This window comes from Drosophila mojavensis, unplaced genomic scaffold, assembly GCF_018153725.1.
Source record: "Drosophila mojavensis isolate 15081-1352.22 unplaced genomic scaffold, ASM1815372v1 contig_277, whole genome shotgun sequence".
In the NCBI taxonomy this organism is placed as follows: Eukaryota; Metazoa; Arthropoda; class Insecta; order Diptera; family Drosophilidae; genus Drosophila; species Drosophila mojavensis.
Genome location: NW_025318822.1, coordinates 4,464,630 through 4,478,266, shown reverse-complemented (window position 1 = coordinate 4,478,266; position 13,637 = coordinate 4,464,630). Strand labels below are relative to the sequence as shown.

The 13,637-nt window shown below is 38.4% G+C and overlaps 2 protein-coding genes across 25 annotated transcripts in view; one reads left to right on the top strand and one right to left on the bottom strand.

Moving 5' to 3' along the window:
- Nucleotides 1–13,637, bottom strand: part of LOC6574350 (TLD domain-containing protein 2) — a 67,709-nt gene that overhangs the window by 15,593 nt on the left and 38,479 nt on the right. For 7 of the 24 annotated variants that reach the window (XM_044008391.1, XM_015167386.3, XM_015167392.3 and 4 more), the window contains 12 exons: nucleotides 8,614–8,717; nucleotides 6,984–7,283; nucleotides 5,526–6,023; nucleotides 5,355–5,461; nucleotides 5,132–5,286; nucleotides 4,206–4,767; nucleotides 3,976–4,139; nucleotides 3,559–3,690; nucleotides 3,169–3,323; nucleotides 2,938–3,100; nucleotides 2,671–2,872; nucleotides 2,056–2,145 (listed from right to left, as the gene is read on the bottom strand). In XM_044008391.1, the coding sequence (XP_043864326.1) occupies nucleotides 2,056–2,145; nucleotides 2,671–2,872; nucleotides 2,938–3,100; nucleotides 3,169–3,323; nucleotides 3,559–3,690; nucleotides 3,976–4,139; nucleotides 4,206–4,767; nucleotides 5,132–5,286; nucleotides 5,355–5,461; nucleotides 5,526–6,023; nucleotides 6,984–7,283; nucleotides 8,614–8,717 (2,632 nt within the window). Of the gene's footprint in view, nucleotides 1–2,055; nucleotides 2,146–2,670; nucleotides 2,873–2,937; nucleotides 3,101–3,168; nucleotides 3,324–3,558; nucleotides 3,691–3,975; nucleotides 4,140–4,205; nucleotides 4,768–5,131; nucleotides 5,287–5,354; nucleotides 5,462–5,525; nucleotides 6,024–6,391; nucleotides 6,631–6,983; nucleotides 7,284–8,613; nucleotides 8,718–13,637 lie in introns of those variants that run through there. The other 17 variants (XM_002000366.4, XM_015167385.3, XM_015167387.3 and 14 more) reach the window with 12 other exon arrangements.
- Nucleotides 9,074–10,134, top strand: LOC6574351 (probable mitochondrial import inner membrane translocase subunit Tim17 1). The gene is made up of 3 exons (XM_002000367.4): nucleotides 9,074–9,536; nucleotides 9,607–9,830; nucleotides 9,918–10,134. The coding sequence occupies exons 1-3, from the start codon at nucleotides 9,215–9,217 to the stop codon at nucleotides 9,936–9,938; spliced, it is 567 nt and encodes a 188-aa protein (XP_002000403.2). The 5' UTR covers nucleotides 9,074–9,214; the 3' UTR covers nucleotides 9,939–10,134.

The window sequence follows — 13,637 nt, the reverse complement described above, 5'->3', positions numbered from 1 at the left end:
TTAGTGACCTGCTTAATTGGTGCTCAAAAACATTTCGAAATTTGTAGAAGAAACAAGCTAAATTTGTAGGTAACGTGTTTACAACTGATTTACATATAATAAATGTATATATATACATAAATATTGTATATTATAGATATAGATCGATCTATATAAATATTTCTATATTTGTCTCATAGGTTCATATTTCTTATCACGAAATTGCAATTATTTCCTTTACTTATTTTGTTTACTTGATTCAAGCTCAAACATGTCTATACTATATATACATATATAACTATATATATATTTATATATATATAGTATATTTTTAAAAGCAATCAAAGATAAGCCCAAATTACGCAAGTACTTAGCGCGAGTTGAATCTTATTCTTAATCTGTGTCACACACGAAATCCCATTAAAATTGAAAACCGCAAATTTGGAGAGATTGAAGAAACGTTATCTCTCAAGCAATCAATGCAACCCTATATAGTAGCAGCCGGACCGATAACCTCTTGAGCTAGGCTTTTCTTTTTTCTTGGAATTCTCGTCCGTCAATTCTATGGCTTATCTAGAACTCTATTCACAGCTTATACTATATTCGCTAATGAGGAAACAATTTGTTATGATTCCGCTATATACACTCCTCTATATATATACATCTATATATATTTACAGCCGATGCGGGAAATACTTGGCGCACAGATAACAGACATCAGGGCTGAGACAAGGCTGATTAACAGATTTTTTTTCGTATATTTTCGCTTGTTTGTTTATTTGTTTTATTAAAAGGAAAGCAGCGTTTGCTATGTTTCATAATTTATCGTATGCTAGACAAAATATTACTCATACGACATGTGAAACGTGCATTTATAAATATTTATATATAAGTATATATGTATAATCTAGCGACGAGACGCACGCTTATTGGGTGAGAAAAACGTGTGTAGCAGCATGTTGTGAAATTTTATAGTAGTAAACACAAAATGCGCTAATTATTCCATGAATCAAGTCAGCCAAAGTATTCCGACTATTTTTGATTAACTCGAGACGAAATTAACTATGCAGATGTTAATTAATAAATGAATAGAGCTACTATAGGTTTAAAGGGCCAAGGCTGTTTGCAGACTTTGATATATTATAGTTATATTGTATGTGTTATACAGAAAACACGATTGACATACGACTTGTAGCCCATTATTATACATTTTCTATACATGTATTCAATATGCGTTACACCAAGTTCATTCACCCATATGCGCGTCATAAGATTGTAATGAGATATTGGCATAAGCCAATCTCGACTTGGTTAACACCAGAAGCCGAAGAAGTGTTGGACAAATCAAGTTATGTCGTCAATAAATTTGTCTTTAATCTATTAATGATATACACAATTCACTCCTCTCCATCTAACTTATTCAGCAATAGATTACATTTCTTAGAAAGTTTTTCAATTCAAAAAATTTTTATGAAGTTGCCAAATATGTGAAAATTTTCATTCGAAAAATGTGTGAAGAAATATGGGTAAAAATGTCAATTTTTCTTGCTCGCTAAGCCAATGCTAAATGAACCAATGAATGAATGAACCAATGAACAAATGAACCAGTGAACCAATGAACTAATGCAACAATGTGTCAAACATATAGAAACTAAATTGAAAGAATTTGTGTGCGACACACATAAACACACACACACGCACACACACATAGACAGGTGCTGGAAAATGTGCCAAGAAAAACAAGATTTTTTTTTTTTGTGGAAAGGAAAATTAAAATGTAAAACATTATGCATAAAGTGTAACTGGTAGTATATAATTAGACTACGGAAGAACCAAACAGAATCGAGCGAGCCATAAAGGAAAAACAACAAAAACTGAAAAATCAATTGCTCTCATTTGTAATGGAAATACACAAAGAAAATGCACATAATTTTCACACAAGTTTCAAAGGTGAATTGTAAATAGTTTTTCTTTTGGGTTTGTGTGTGCTTTGGTTTTAGTTTTAGTTTTTGTAATTGTTGAACACAGTTTAGTTTAGGTGGAAGAATTGGTATTAAATGGTTTTTTATTCCTAACCTCGCCGCCCAACAATTCCAAATCATGCGATGCGGCATGCGAAGCCGTTTTAATGATCTTGTAGGTCTTGGCGAAGGGCGCCTTTATAAGCTGTCGTATAGAGATTTATCAGTTTGGTATTTTTTCGTTTTTTTGTTTTTTTTTTTTTTTAGTTTTTATTTTTAGTTTCGCCCATATCATTGCGATACATATACATATATCATTGGCGAATTGATTCGTGTGTTGGTACGTAAAAAATATAAATGCAAATTGTAACGTAATATAAATAGAGAGAAAGAGACACGATAAGGAGAACAGAAACAAGTTGTAGAATCGCGTGGACAGTATAAAATGTAAGAAAAAAAATGTATACAAGAATTATATATATATATTAAGACATAATTTTCAACAGATTTTCGAGGCATAACCTAAAATGATTTTTGTTTTTACTTTTATTTTTTTGTTTTGGATTTAAAAATTTTGAGAAAATTTTTTTTTCTTTTGATTTAATAGTAGAAAAATGCGAGAGAAAAACTCAGAGCAGTAGGTTAAAAATTATATAGATTTAGAGCATATGAAACGACTCTGTAGATATATGATGTATGGTGGAATCAATTGGATAAATATGGCACTCACCTCCCAGGATTCGCGGGTGAGATCGCTGATTTCCTCGCCATCCTGGCTGCCGCCATAGCCGCCAGCTTTGGTGGTGCCACCCTTTGTCCATTCGGTATCCTCCTGGATGAGCTCAAAGCCGCGCGCCTTTATCTGCTCTTCGTCCAGCTCACCGTACAGGTGTTTCACCCAGGTGTTTATGAAACGATAGAGCTCATCAACGCTGCAAATGAGAGGGGGGGTAGTCACAGCTCAGTTCCACCATGATGATCTAATGCTTTGACTTACCGATTTTTGGGCACACTGAACCAATATTCGGCGCGCAGCTTGTTTTTGCCATAGGACATGACCGTGGTGCCCTGCGGTATTGCCTTGCCAATGGGCTTGCCCATGCGCAGGCGGAAATACAAAGGTGGGTCAGAACAGGCGCGTGCTGGACGCGGTATAAGCTCTGCAAGCGAATGGGAATATATCAATGAAATATATATTTGACAATGGATTGTTAATAACTGCACTCACTGTCCACGCTGATAAACAATTCCGGCTTGTCATCCATTGAGACCATGGAGCGATAGTCCAGCTTGGGCGGCAGCGGCTTCGGCTCCTTCAACTTTGTGCTGGACGCTGTGCCCTCCGACGAGTGCGGCCGTATGAAGGTGCCAATGGAGGAGCGCCTGTGGAACGAATATCAGATCAGAATATTAGCATTGAGTTTGTTTTGTTTTTAAAGCGATTTGATGATCGCGACTAGAGTCGAATTTGATGCTTGATAAATTGAGATGATTAGCTGATGAGCAAAAGTGGGAGCTGAAAATGATGATGAGATATACACAGCTACATCTACAACATCAACAGCAAAGGCAACAACAATTAGAACAACACAGTGCACAGTTGCCGATCCATCCTTACCCATAGGTCATATGACCCTCGGAATGTGTCGAGTGCGGTGTCAATGGCGGCACTGGTGATCCACCAGATTCTTCGGACGGTGTTTTCGAAAATAGATTGCCGCCCAGCTCTGAGACCAGAGTGATGGGCGAGCTGATTTGATTTTGATTTTTTTTTATAGAGATATATATGTATACCAAATGTGTACATAAGTTTTGTGCGTGTGCATGTGTATATATGTGTATGTGTGTGTGTGTGAAAAGCATAAGTCGAAAATGTATGTTTGCAAAAGCAGCCGATCCGCATTAACCGAAGGTAAGCATATTTGTTTTTGTTTTTTGAGGAAATAAACAAAATTTGTGGCACCAATTATATATAAGTATATATATATATATAGAAGTTAGTAAGTTGCTGTTAGCTGACTTCTCGTTTGCGCACCTTGAGAATACTTTCGAAAATACGCTCTGGTTGGAGTCACCCGTATTGGGGGCCGATTCCGTGTCCGCCGACTTGTTTAAGCTGCCGCCCGGTGCCGGCGATGGACCGCCCTCGCCAGTGAGGCCCTCCACCCAGGTTAAGGGATACGATAGACGCTTGAGCATCTGCAAAGGAAACAAAATATATACATTTATAATTATTATTCATATATAGTTTAGTTATGCGTTTACCTTGTTCTTTTTGTCAGCCTGCTTGTCGCTGCTCAAGGCAGCTGCCGTTGCCGCCGCTGCCTGTGCCTGCTGTGCCGCCTCGTCGTCCACGCTGAAGCTGACGCTGGAGGTCTTCTTGCGTGCACCGCCGCCGGCAGCGTCGAGGCTTTGGCCAAAAATGGTGCTGCGCGGCGGCGACTCGCTGAAGTGTGTGGGCAAAATGTTCTTTGGCGGCACCCAGTCAGAGCTGAGCACGATGTCCGCATCGCTGTATACTGTTTTCTTTGGTATCGGCTGTATTGTGGGTATGGGCTCGCGTATGTCGATGCCCGAATCGTAGCAGGACTGCTTCGACAGCTGTTCCAGGTGCTCCAAATCGATGCCGGGCAGCACAGCAGGAGCTGGCGCCGCGGCTGCAGCTGCACTAGCACCAGTAGCAGCGGCAGCAGCACCTGTCACGGCCCCCTTTGTGGAGTTGGCCGATGACTGTGGGTCCTGGACCCTAGAGCCGCTGTCGACCGTTAGGTTGGACTCGTTGTCGGCCTCGTCATCCGATGATCTTCGGGAATTAGACAAATAATAGCTGAGTATTTGGCGTATTGGTGCATTAACAGGTAACAGGTGACGGGTACAGTTACAAATACGCGTGCGCGTGTGCAGGTGTGTGTGTGTGTTGTGTGTTCAGGTGTGTTTTGGTTTTGGTGTTGATGTTGGTGTTCGTGTTTGTTTACGAAGCACAAATGATATGGGTATGTATTTTATTTTGAGGAAACGTTGCAGTTTACAAATATGAAAATAAAAACACAAAAAAGAAGGTTGTACAACAAATTATTAAAATACAATACATAATTTCAACTCATTTTCATAACTTAACTTAAATTGAGAGTTAGCAAACAAAATAGTTAAGCACTTCGAATTTGGGGCAGCTGGTTAAATAATATACATACCGATCTTTGCTGGGAATGGCCCAGTGATGATCTAATAGACTTTTGCGTCGCTCCTCAAGCGTGCTGCGTGTATTTGTCAGGCCCAACGTCTTCTTATCCTCATCGTCATCCTGAGCGTCAGTCTTAGCGCTATCTTTGGCATCCGTTGATGTATCCTATAGCATGACAGGAGTGTATTATATGAGTATTGCATTGGTAGCATAAATTGAATTCTCAATTTCACCTCAACACGTTCGCGCTCAAAAGCCTTGGGAAAGGCGTCGCCATCGCGCCCAGTGCTGGAACAAAGTGATTCCTGATCATCGGTGATCTCCAGCGATCCAATTTCAGCTGCAAATGGAAATGATGTTAATTGGCTTCAATTGCAATTTCTTTAGTATTTGATGGAGCTTACCCTCTAAGCGCTGCTTGTTGGCCTCCAGATCTGCCTGCTGCTCGGACAACTCCTTGGAATCCTCTTCAACTAATACTGGTTTGGGATAATAAATTTCGGGCTTCTCGGTTTCGCTGCCCGAGGCAGCCGCACTTGGACCGGCTCCACCGGCCACACGCATATGTGCAATATCGTGAAAGATTGCGGCATTTACCACCAGATCCATGGGCGCTATAACGCCATAGCTCTCGGGGCCATGCTCAATGACCAGCGGATCGCTGACGTTCGGATCGAACATGACGGCATTGCGTGTGACCAAAAGAACGCCACCGACAACGCCTTGGCCGTCGGTAATATGACGTACATTGATCTTAAGAAAACGTTGGGTTATCACCGGATCATCGCTCTTGTCGGCATTCTCCTCCGCCTGGCTATTGTCGCCGGCATTGCTTCTGTTGCCCACAATGCGCTCAATGTGTCCCGGCTTCGGCGAGCCTGGACGCAGGCCCTCAAGTATATCTGCAAGATAGAATGGAGTAATTAGTGCAAATATAATAATAATAACTATAATAAGAAGGCGAATGTTAGACCAGAAGCTATTGCAAAACGCGCAGTTGCCCGATGGGTAGCTGTGATTTTTATCTGACTGATAAGATAAGTGTGCGAAGCCAAAACGGGGCCACATTGATTTATGTGTTATTTAGTTTAAATATAAATCTCAATAAATGCGCGACATGTGATATTCAGCAGACCGCAACGCAGGAACGAAATGCGAAATTTTGCATTTGTCAGCCGCCTCCCAAACCATAATTAGCACATCGCTTCTCATAATAAAAGATCGCACAAAGGCCCAAATATATGAATGTATATGAGAGTCCGTCAATAACCTCCGTTTCGCCAAAAGACAGCAGTGTGCATGCTGATGTATGTTTGTTTGTATAGATGACGTCTACTCTGGAGTGGAGTCGAGTGGAGTGGGAGTGGGGGGGGCCTTCCGTGCACTTAACAACACTTGCTATCCAATTGGGTGAACGTGCGTGGCCCAAGTGGTAAGAAATTTATTTTGGCTTTTATTTTATCTATTCGCCCGTCGTTTAGGCCACACAAACAAACAAATCCAACAGCGCAAACTGTCACGAACACACGACACAGTTAGGGCTGCACAGCTCCAGCAGCTGTTCAGCCAGGGCTGCAGCGCAGTTTTCAGTCGTTGCCAAACACTGTTGTTGTGCGCACTGCGCGGCAGCATTGCCAGCTCATTCAAATGTTAATAATTTTCAAATTCAATTTTCTGTTATTTCTCTTCTCTTCTTTTTCGTTGCTGTTGTTGTTGTTGTTAGCATGCGAAATGCAGTTAAGCGGAATGAGAAATAAATAAATTTATGCATGGTTTATGGTATAAGCAAAATTAGAATAACTTGCAAAAATTAGCTTCAATATCATCGCACCAATTGCACCATTTCCAGCAGGGTCGCTTACCTTTCTCCTGCTTGCTCTCATCGCTCGACAATTTGCGTTCAATTGGACTCGATTTGCCGGAGACACTGGCACCGCCTGCGCCCTCAATGGTGCCCGTGGAACTGGTGGAGGCGTCATCTTTGGCTGTCTTATCGGGCACCAGCAGCTGCTGGCCGGGATATATGAACGAGCTGTTCAATCGGTTCAAGTGCGTTAGCTCCGATGGTGTCGTATCGAAGCGGGCCGCCACCGAGGTCAGGGTATCGCGATTTCCCACAGTATAGGAAATGGTGGGTATGGTGGGCAATGAAGACTTTTGCCCTGCGAAAAAGAAAACAGTTGCTGTTAATTAACACGATACCAACAAAGAAAGATGAAATGAAAACAATTGACAAAAAAAATGGCTTTAAAAGCATTTTAGCGTTGATTTTTGTTACTTTGAGGCGCTTTTCGAGGCTTTGGTAGCTGATCAAATATCACAAATTCCTCCTCGCTGGGACGCAGGCGTGAAAATATAGCGGCCGTTTCGATGGCATCCTGAGCCAACGGGGAAAACTGACGGCACAAATAGATCACAATAAACTCGTTGGCAGCCAATGGCTGAGTTGATTTATTCACATTGATATTGGAACGCCAATAGATCTCAACGAATTCCAACATTGCTTAATTTTAATTTGGATTTTTATTAATTATTGTAGCGTCTCCTCTTCACGTGTTTGCTTTTTGGCATCACTCTGTCATTAGCGCTTATTGCGTGTCCTTTGCTTCTTTCGCTTTTGTTACTTCTTCGTCTCAGCCTGCTGCTGCTTACAATTGCAACAACAACAGCAACCGCAACAGCGACAGCAACAGTAGCAGCGGCGTCGACATCTTCACTGATTGCAGTAGCGGCCGTCAAAACTTTTCGCTGTAATCAGCAGTTTTCCGTTTAGAAGAAGCAACGACGAAATGAATTGCCGGCGTCTTCCAGTGTGAACTTAGCAAACGTTTTTAATTCTGCATACATACATATGTACATATGTATGTACCTATGCATATACATTCATATGCTGATATTTATATGATTATTATGTACAAATTAGATAACTGTTTGAGCGTTTTTTTGTTATCGATCGGCCATGGCTTTAGAATTTTGTGTGACTCAGTAATTGCTGATAGATACCGTTAATAATTTTGATTAAATAATAAATGGTCAAAAGTGATCGATTTTGTATTGTTTTTGTTCGTTTCCTTTTGTTTGCTCAAAAAAACAAATATTTTTGGTTTATTATTTTTCCATAAATTGTAAACATAATCGCAGCTCGAAATAAACAATAAATCGCTTATTTTATTGTCAGCCAAAATATGAGTACATAATAATAACACAGTTTGTAGTAATGTAAGAACCGTTATCCCCTAAAAACAACAAATGTAACATAAGACTTGCCTCTGTTGCTGTTAACAGAGAAATACAAATATACCTACAGGCTCTGAGACAGAGAGACTTGTTAACAGTTTCGCGCGCTGTTAGCTAACGTAAGCTTTTGCCAATGTGCTGCCAACTTCGCGCGTTCATTTACCTAGCGGCCAATAACATAGATGGCGCTAGTGCGCGAAGAGCGCGCGCTATTTAAATTTTCGAAATTATTTAATAATACATTATTATACTTACTGGAAAGTTTGTCAACGCTCTCGAAACGCTGCTCAACTTTGGAACGCAACGAATCCAAATCAAAGGGCGCTGCAAGGCCATGATCCACACTGCGCGATTTGCTCCTGTAATAATAATAGAAGAAAGAAAAAAAAAAAAACACGCGACAAAGCACGAATCGATTGTTAAATTAATTGGCAACAATATAAAGCGATAGCAACTTGTTCGCTGCGATCTTTATCACTTACAAATTTTTCCAGCTTAAATTGTGGCCATAACCAGCTAATAACAATTTATTTATGTGTTTACTTGTGTTGTTATTATTTTTTTTTATATTGTATTTTTGTTTTGCTTTTTAATCTGGCAATCAAAAAAAAAAAAAAAAAGTGGGACTGACCCAAAGTGGACAACGACGCATTTGAAATTGTTTTCGCAAATGTTTTTGGCTTGCTGTAACCTTTACATGCGATTTCAGGGTTAAACATGGAATTCCATGAAATAAAATACGAAATCGTAAAACCTAGCAGGCCCTGTCTATGTCTACGGATGTTTTACTGTCCAGATTAAGTTCAACCGGAGGCAGGCTTATATTCTAGAGCTGCTTGCTATTGTCGGAACAATTATGGAGGAATATACACGTGAGCCGTGCCCCTTTCGCATCGTTGAGGATTGTGGCGGCGCCTTCACCATGGGCGCTGTGGGCGGCGCCATATTTCAGGCCATCAAAGGATTTCGCAATGCGCCCAGCGGTCTGCCGCGTCGCCTCGCTGGCGGGTTAGCCGCAATGCGTTCCCGTTCGGCTCTAGTGGGTGGCAGCTTTGCCGTCTGGGGCGGCACATTCAGTGCCATCGACTGCAGCCTCGTCTATGCGCGCGGCAAGGAGGATCCATGGAATTCTATAATAAGCGGCGCAGCAACTGGCGGCGTTCTAGCGGCACGTGGCGGTAACTTTTGTATATATGTAAATTTAATAATGTATATTTAATATCATCTCTCGTCCATTGAAATTTGTAGGCCTTACAGCCATGCTAAGCAGCGCCTTGGTGGGCGGGGTGCTGTTGGCTTTGATCGAGGGCGCTGGCATTGCCATGTCGCACTATACGGCCGATAACTATCGCCAGATATCGGTGCTGGAGCGCATGCAGCATTACAATGAACGTCAACTGCGTCAGCAGCAACAGCAGCAGCAGCAGCAGCAGCAGCAGCAGCTATCCAGCTTCTATGCGGATCCAAACGAGGCGAGCTTAATTAAATGCATTCCATTTATTATTTCGTCTCGTCTGACTTTTAATTTTTTTGTTTTCTTTTTTTTTTTTTTTTTACAGGGCAACCCGATGCCGGCTTAGAAAATCCGCCTCATCATCGATCTATAGGCAGCACGACCATCGAATATAAATGTTGAAAATCAGATTTTGTGTCTTGTGAAGTCATTGGAGGGGGTCCAGGGGCGACGTCTGGCAAATGCCTCGAAATTGAATTCAAACACAATTGCAAACACATTCAATTTCATTAAAATTCATTTGCCGTGCATTTCGAGTTTTATTCACTCTTTTTTTATTTTTTATTTATTTATTTAGAATATTCTTAACTTTTTTTTATGACGACGTAGATATGTTATATTGTATTGGGGCGTGCGTGTGTGCTTCCTAGCGCCATGTTTGTAGTTAGCCTTATACAGTCGGCATGTGGCTAACTTTGGACTGCCGCCTCGATTTTTAATAGTTCCTACATACATATACATATACATATACATAAAAGTATATATGCGCATACATATATAATGATATCATTTGTAAGAGTTATCAATATTTCAAGCTATTTATCTTTGAGAGGCTCAATTTCGACAGTTTTCTGTCAGCGCTTGGAAAGCTTGATTGGAAGGGATTTGAGTGTCCTCCAGGCGAAGGAATGACTGACTAATAAATACCCTGTGCTGATTTATTCCTTTTAAAGTTCTATGTAGACCTATATTTTGACAGTTTTCCATCATAGTGATTGACTAAGAGATACCATAAATTGGAATTTTAGCTCACAGATTTCTCCATTAAAACTTCATCAACTAATGAGGAATAATGGGAAATTAAATTTATAAAAATTCAAATTTTAACTATTTATAATTTGCAATTTCTCTAGCCAACTCATTCTTCTATAAACGCAGAGTTCTATTAATCTGACAGTTGCATACCAATGCATTGCCAATATTGCCCGTTGAGAGCCTTACAATGTTTACAGGGTATTATAAATGTAATTTCCGTCTGTGCGCACTGCCATCCGTTAAGGAAAAAGCCGATTTTCATTTGATTTTCGACACAAGAAATTGAATAGCTGATTGACAGGCAGAAGAACTGCCAATAAGCACTATATACACATATATAGATAGATATCTTTTCAAATTGAGCACATTCATAACTCTGTTTCATTATTTGGTTCTCTTTTGTTAAATTGATTAAAAATAAAACCAAATGGAAATTAATTTGCGCATGTCTCCGCAAACTGTGATAAACGTAATTAAATATCAATGATAAAATGATATCTATATATGAAGATATATGTGCATATATATGTATATAAATAAATTTATACATTCATACAATTCTAGCATTTATATGCGTAAGGGCAGCTGAGAGAGCTTATTGTTTGTTGATAAACAGAAATGTATTATTTGTTTTATGTATTATTATTTATCGCAATTTCTGCTATTTTGCATGTTTCAATTTTTAATTAAATTGCGCAGCTGAATTATTTCACAAATCAAATAAACTGCGCCCATTCATTTTGCTCGCATAATAACTGTCTCTACATATACAATATATATATAAGTATATAGAATCGCGTAACCAAATGTTGAGTTCGATTGTATATACAAGCTCTATTAAGAATTTAACATAGGGTTAACATTTTTATTTATTTTTTTTTGCATACTAACATACTAACATACTAACATTAACACTCTCTTTGCATTTTTCGAATATTTTGTTTTCTAATATACATAAGTAGAAAAGATATGACAACAAAATTGCAACAACTTTTCAGCAAATTCTACAGACTTTTACTGTCAATTTCAAAAAGGTTCACGAAACCTTAGACATTCAACTTTGAAAAGTCGAAATTGTATTTTTTCTTAAGACACATTTATGTGCTTATCTTACAGAATCTCATCTATTCCACATAAATAATCACATCAGTAAAAGTCTAATCTTAATGAATATCTAAAAAGATGTAGACAGATGTTTCGTGTTTATGGGTTTACCTTGTTAAAGACCTTTCAAAGAGTATAGTCTCATTCTAGCTTACTAAAGATTTGCTGGCATGTGTGTTCATTTTTTATATGTCTCCTATGTATTGTTATTATTTCTTAAGTTGAGGGCGAGCTAGGAATTTCATTTGCACAGTTGTTTCAATTCCAGCTAAAATACGATCACATGATTAAATACCTTTTATATTTATCATTAATATTTGTTATTAAATAAACTTCTGAGTGAGTACAGTAAACATATTTTTTATGGCATGCCATAAGCCTGGAATACGTTTCGTATTTGAAGCTTGTTCTGTATACAAATTGGCAAATAGAATTTTTAGAATAAATTCAAGACATTGAGAATATTTATATCTTATCAATGATTACTTATGATATTTTAAAACAGAAAGCAGGTAGCTACATAGCTGGCTTAAAGCGTTTTGACTTTGATAATGACAAGTGCCAATGAAGGTTGAATCCAGCTCTTGCCACACTGACCCCGTTCGAGCAGTGCGCACCACCCAACCACCGCCGAACTACTCACCCATCGATCTAGCGAACAGCAGTGGCTGGACAGCTGACGTATGTCAACAACTGTCATCAGCACTTCAAAAAGACAACATTATTCTGTTTGACTACATACAAATGACACATATTGAAATCTATATATAAGTATGTGCGTATATATTGTATATATTATATGATCTGATATGATAAAACTGATACAATCATCAATAGTTATCGCTGTGCCATTGAGGGTTCAAGAACTTCAAACTTCTGTATGCCAAGAAAAACAATATGATTTATATTATAATATTTTCAATATTTCTTCTTCATCAGAGAATTTTTATAGCTAATAGAAACTCAATAGACAACCGAGGATGATCCTAGGATTTAGTCTACAAATCATTCCTAGAATCTGTTATGCATTTCAATAAGTTACTTTAAACTCTTTTGCTATTTGCTCCCATTTCGTGTCTAGATTTGCTTGTCAATTCTCAATTTACATATCATATAGGAGACGAGAAATAGATTTTCTATTTAATTTATTGAAAAAAAAAAAAAGCTCTGTCTAGCTCTATCCAAAATATTCAAAGATAGAGATATTTATCTAGCTCTATATCTGAATATTTTGGGATTATTTATGATTTGTGCCTGAATCGTATTTAATGGATCCACATTTATTTTTATAGACTAATTAGATGGTTTATTGACGCAACTGTTTTTCTCTAGCTTGCGTTTATTACGAAACAATAAAATTGTCGTTGAAGCATTTAGACAATTTGCTTAATTAAGTTGCTTAGTGAGTAGACTTATTAAAGATGTACGTTTGTCATATCTTCCACTTCAAAATTTGTCCAGATTCTTAATCTTTGTAGACAAAAATTGCATACACTAAAAAAAAAAAAATTTAGAAATATAATTTTCTTACTCAATCAATGCTAAAAACAGCTACTCCATCCGACCTAGTCATAAGCTATGTACAGAGATCATATATGTTAGTAATTTGTTTCTGATTCTTTTTTTAAATTCCAGGTTTTTTTTTTTTTAATAAAATATCATCATATAACATTAATCTAAAAATAAGTCATCTACGCACTGATAAAATTGTTTAAAAAACAAGCCCAAATTTTTGTCAACACACATACATATGTATATGTATGTATAGACATATGTGTATCTTTATATTTGTATGCAAAACATGTAGACAAACTCGGGACAGTTTTGATTGATGTGACGCACTTGGTTGAAGAGCCTACCTATCAAGCTATTTGCTCTTTAATCTAATCTTTGCTAATCTGTCCAC

Coding starts and splice junctions, on each gene's coding strand:
- LOC6574351 (XM_002000367.4), top strand. CDS start 9,215: ATGGAGGAATATACACGTGAGCCGTGCCCCTTTCGCATCGTTGAGGAT. Junction 9,537..9,606: donor CGTTCTAGCGGCACGTGGCG/GTAACTTTTGTA, acceptor TGAAATTTGTAG/GCCTTACAGCCATGCTAAGC. Junction 9,831..9,917: donor TCTATGCGGATCCAAACGAG/GCGAGCTTAATT, acceptor TTTTTTTTACAG/GGCAACCCGATGCCGGCTTA.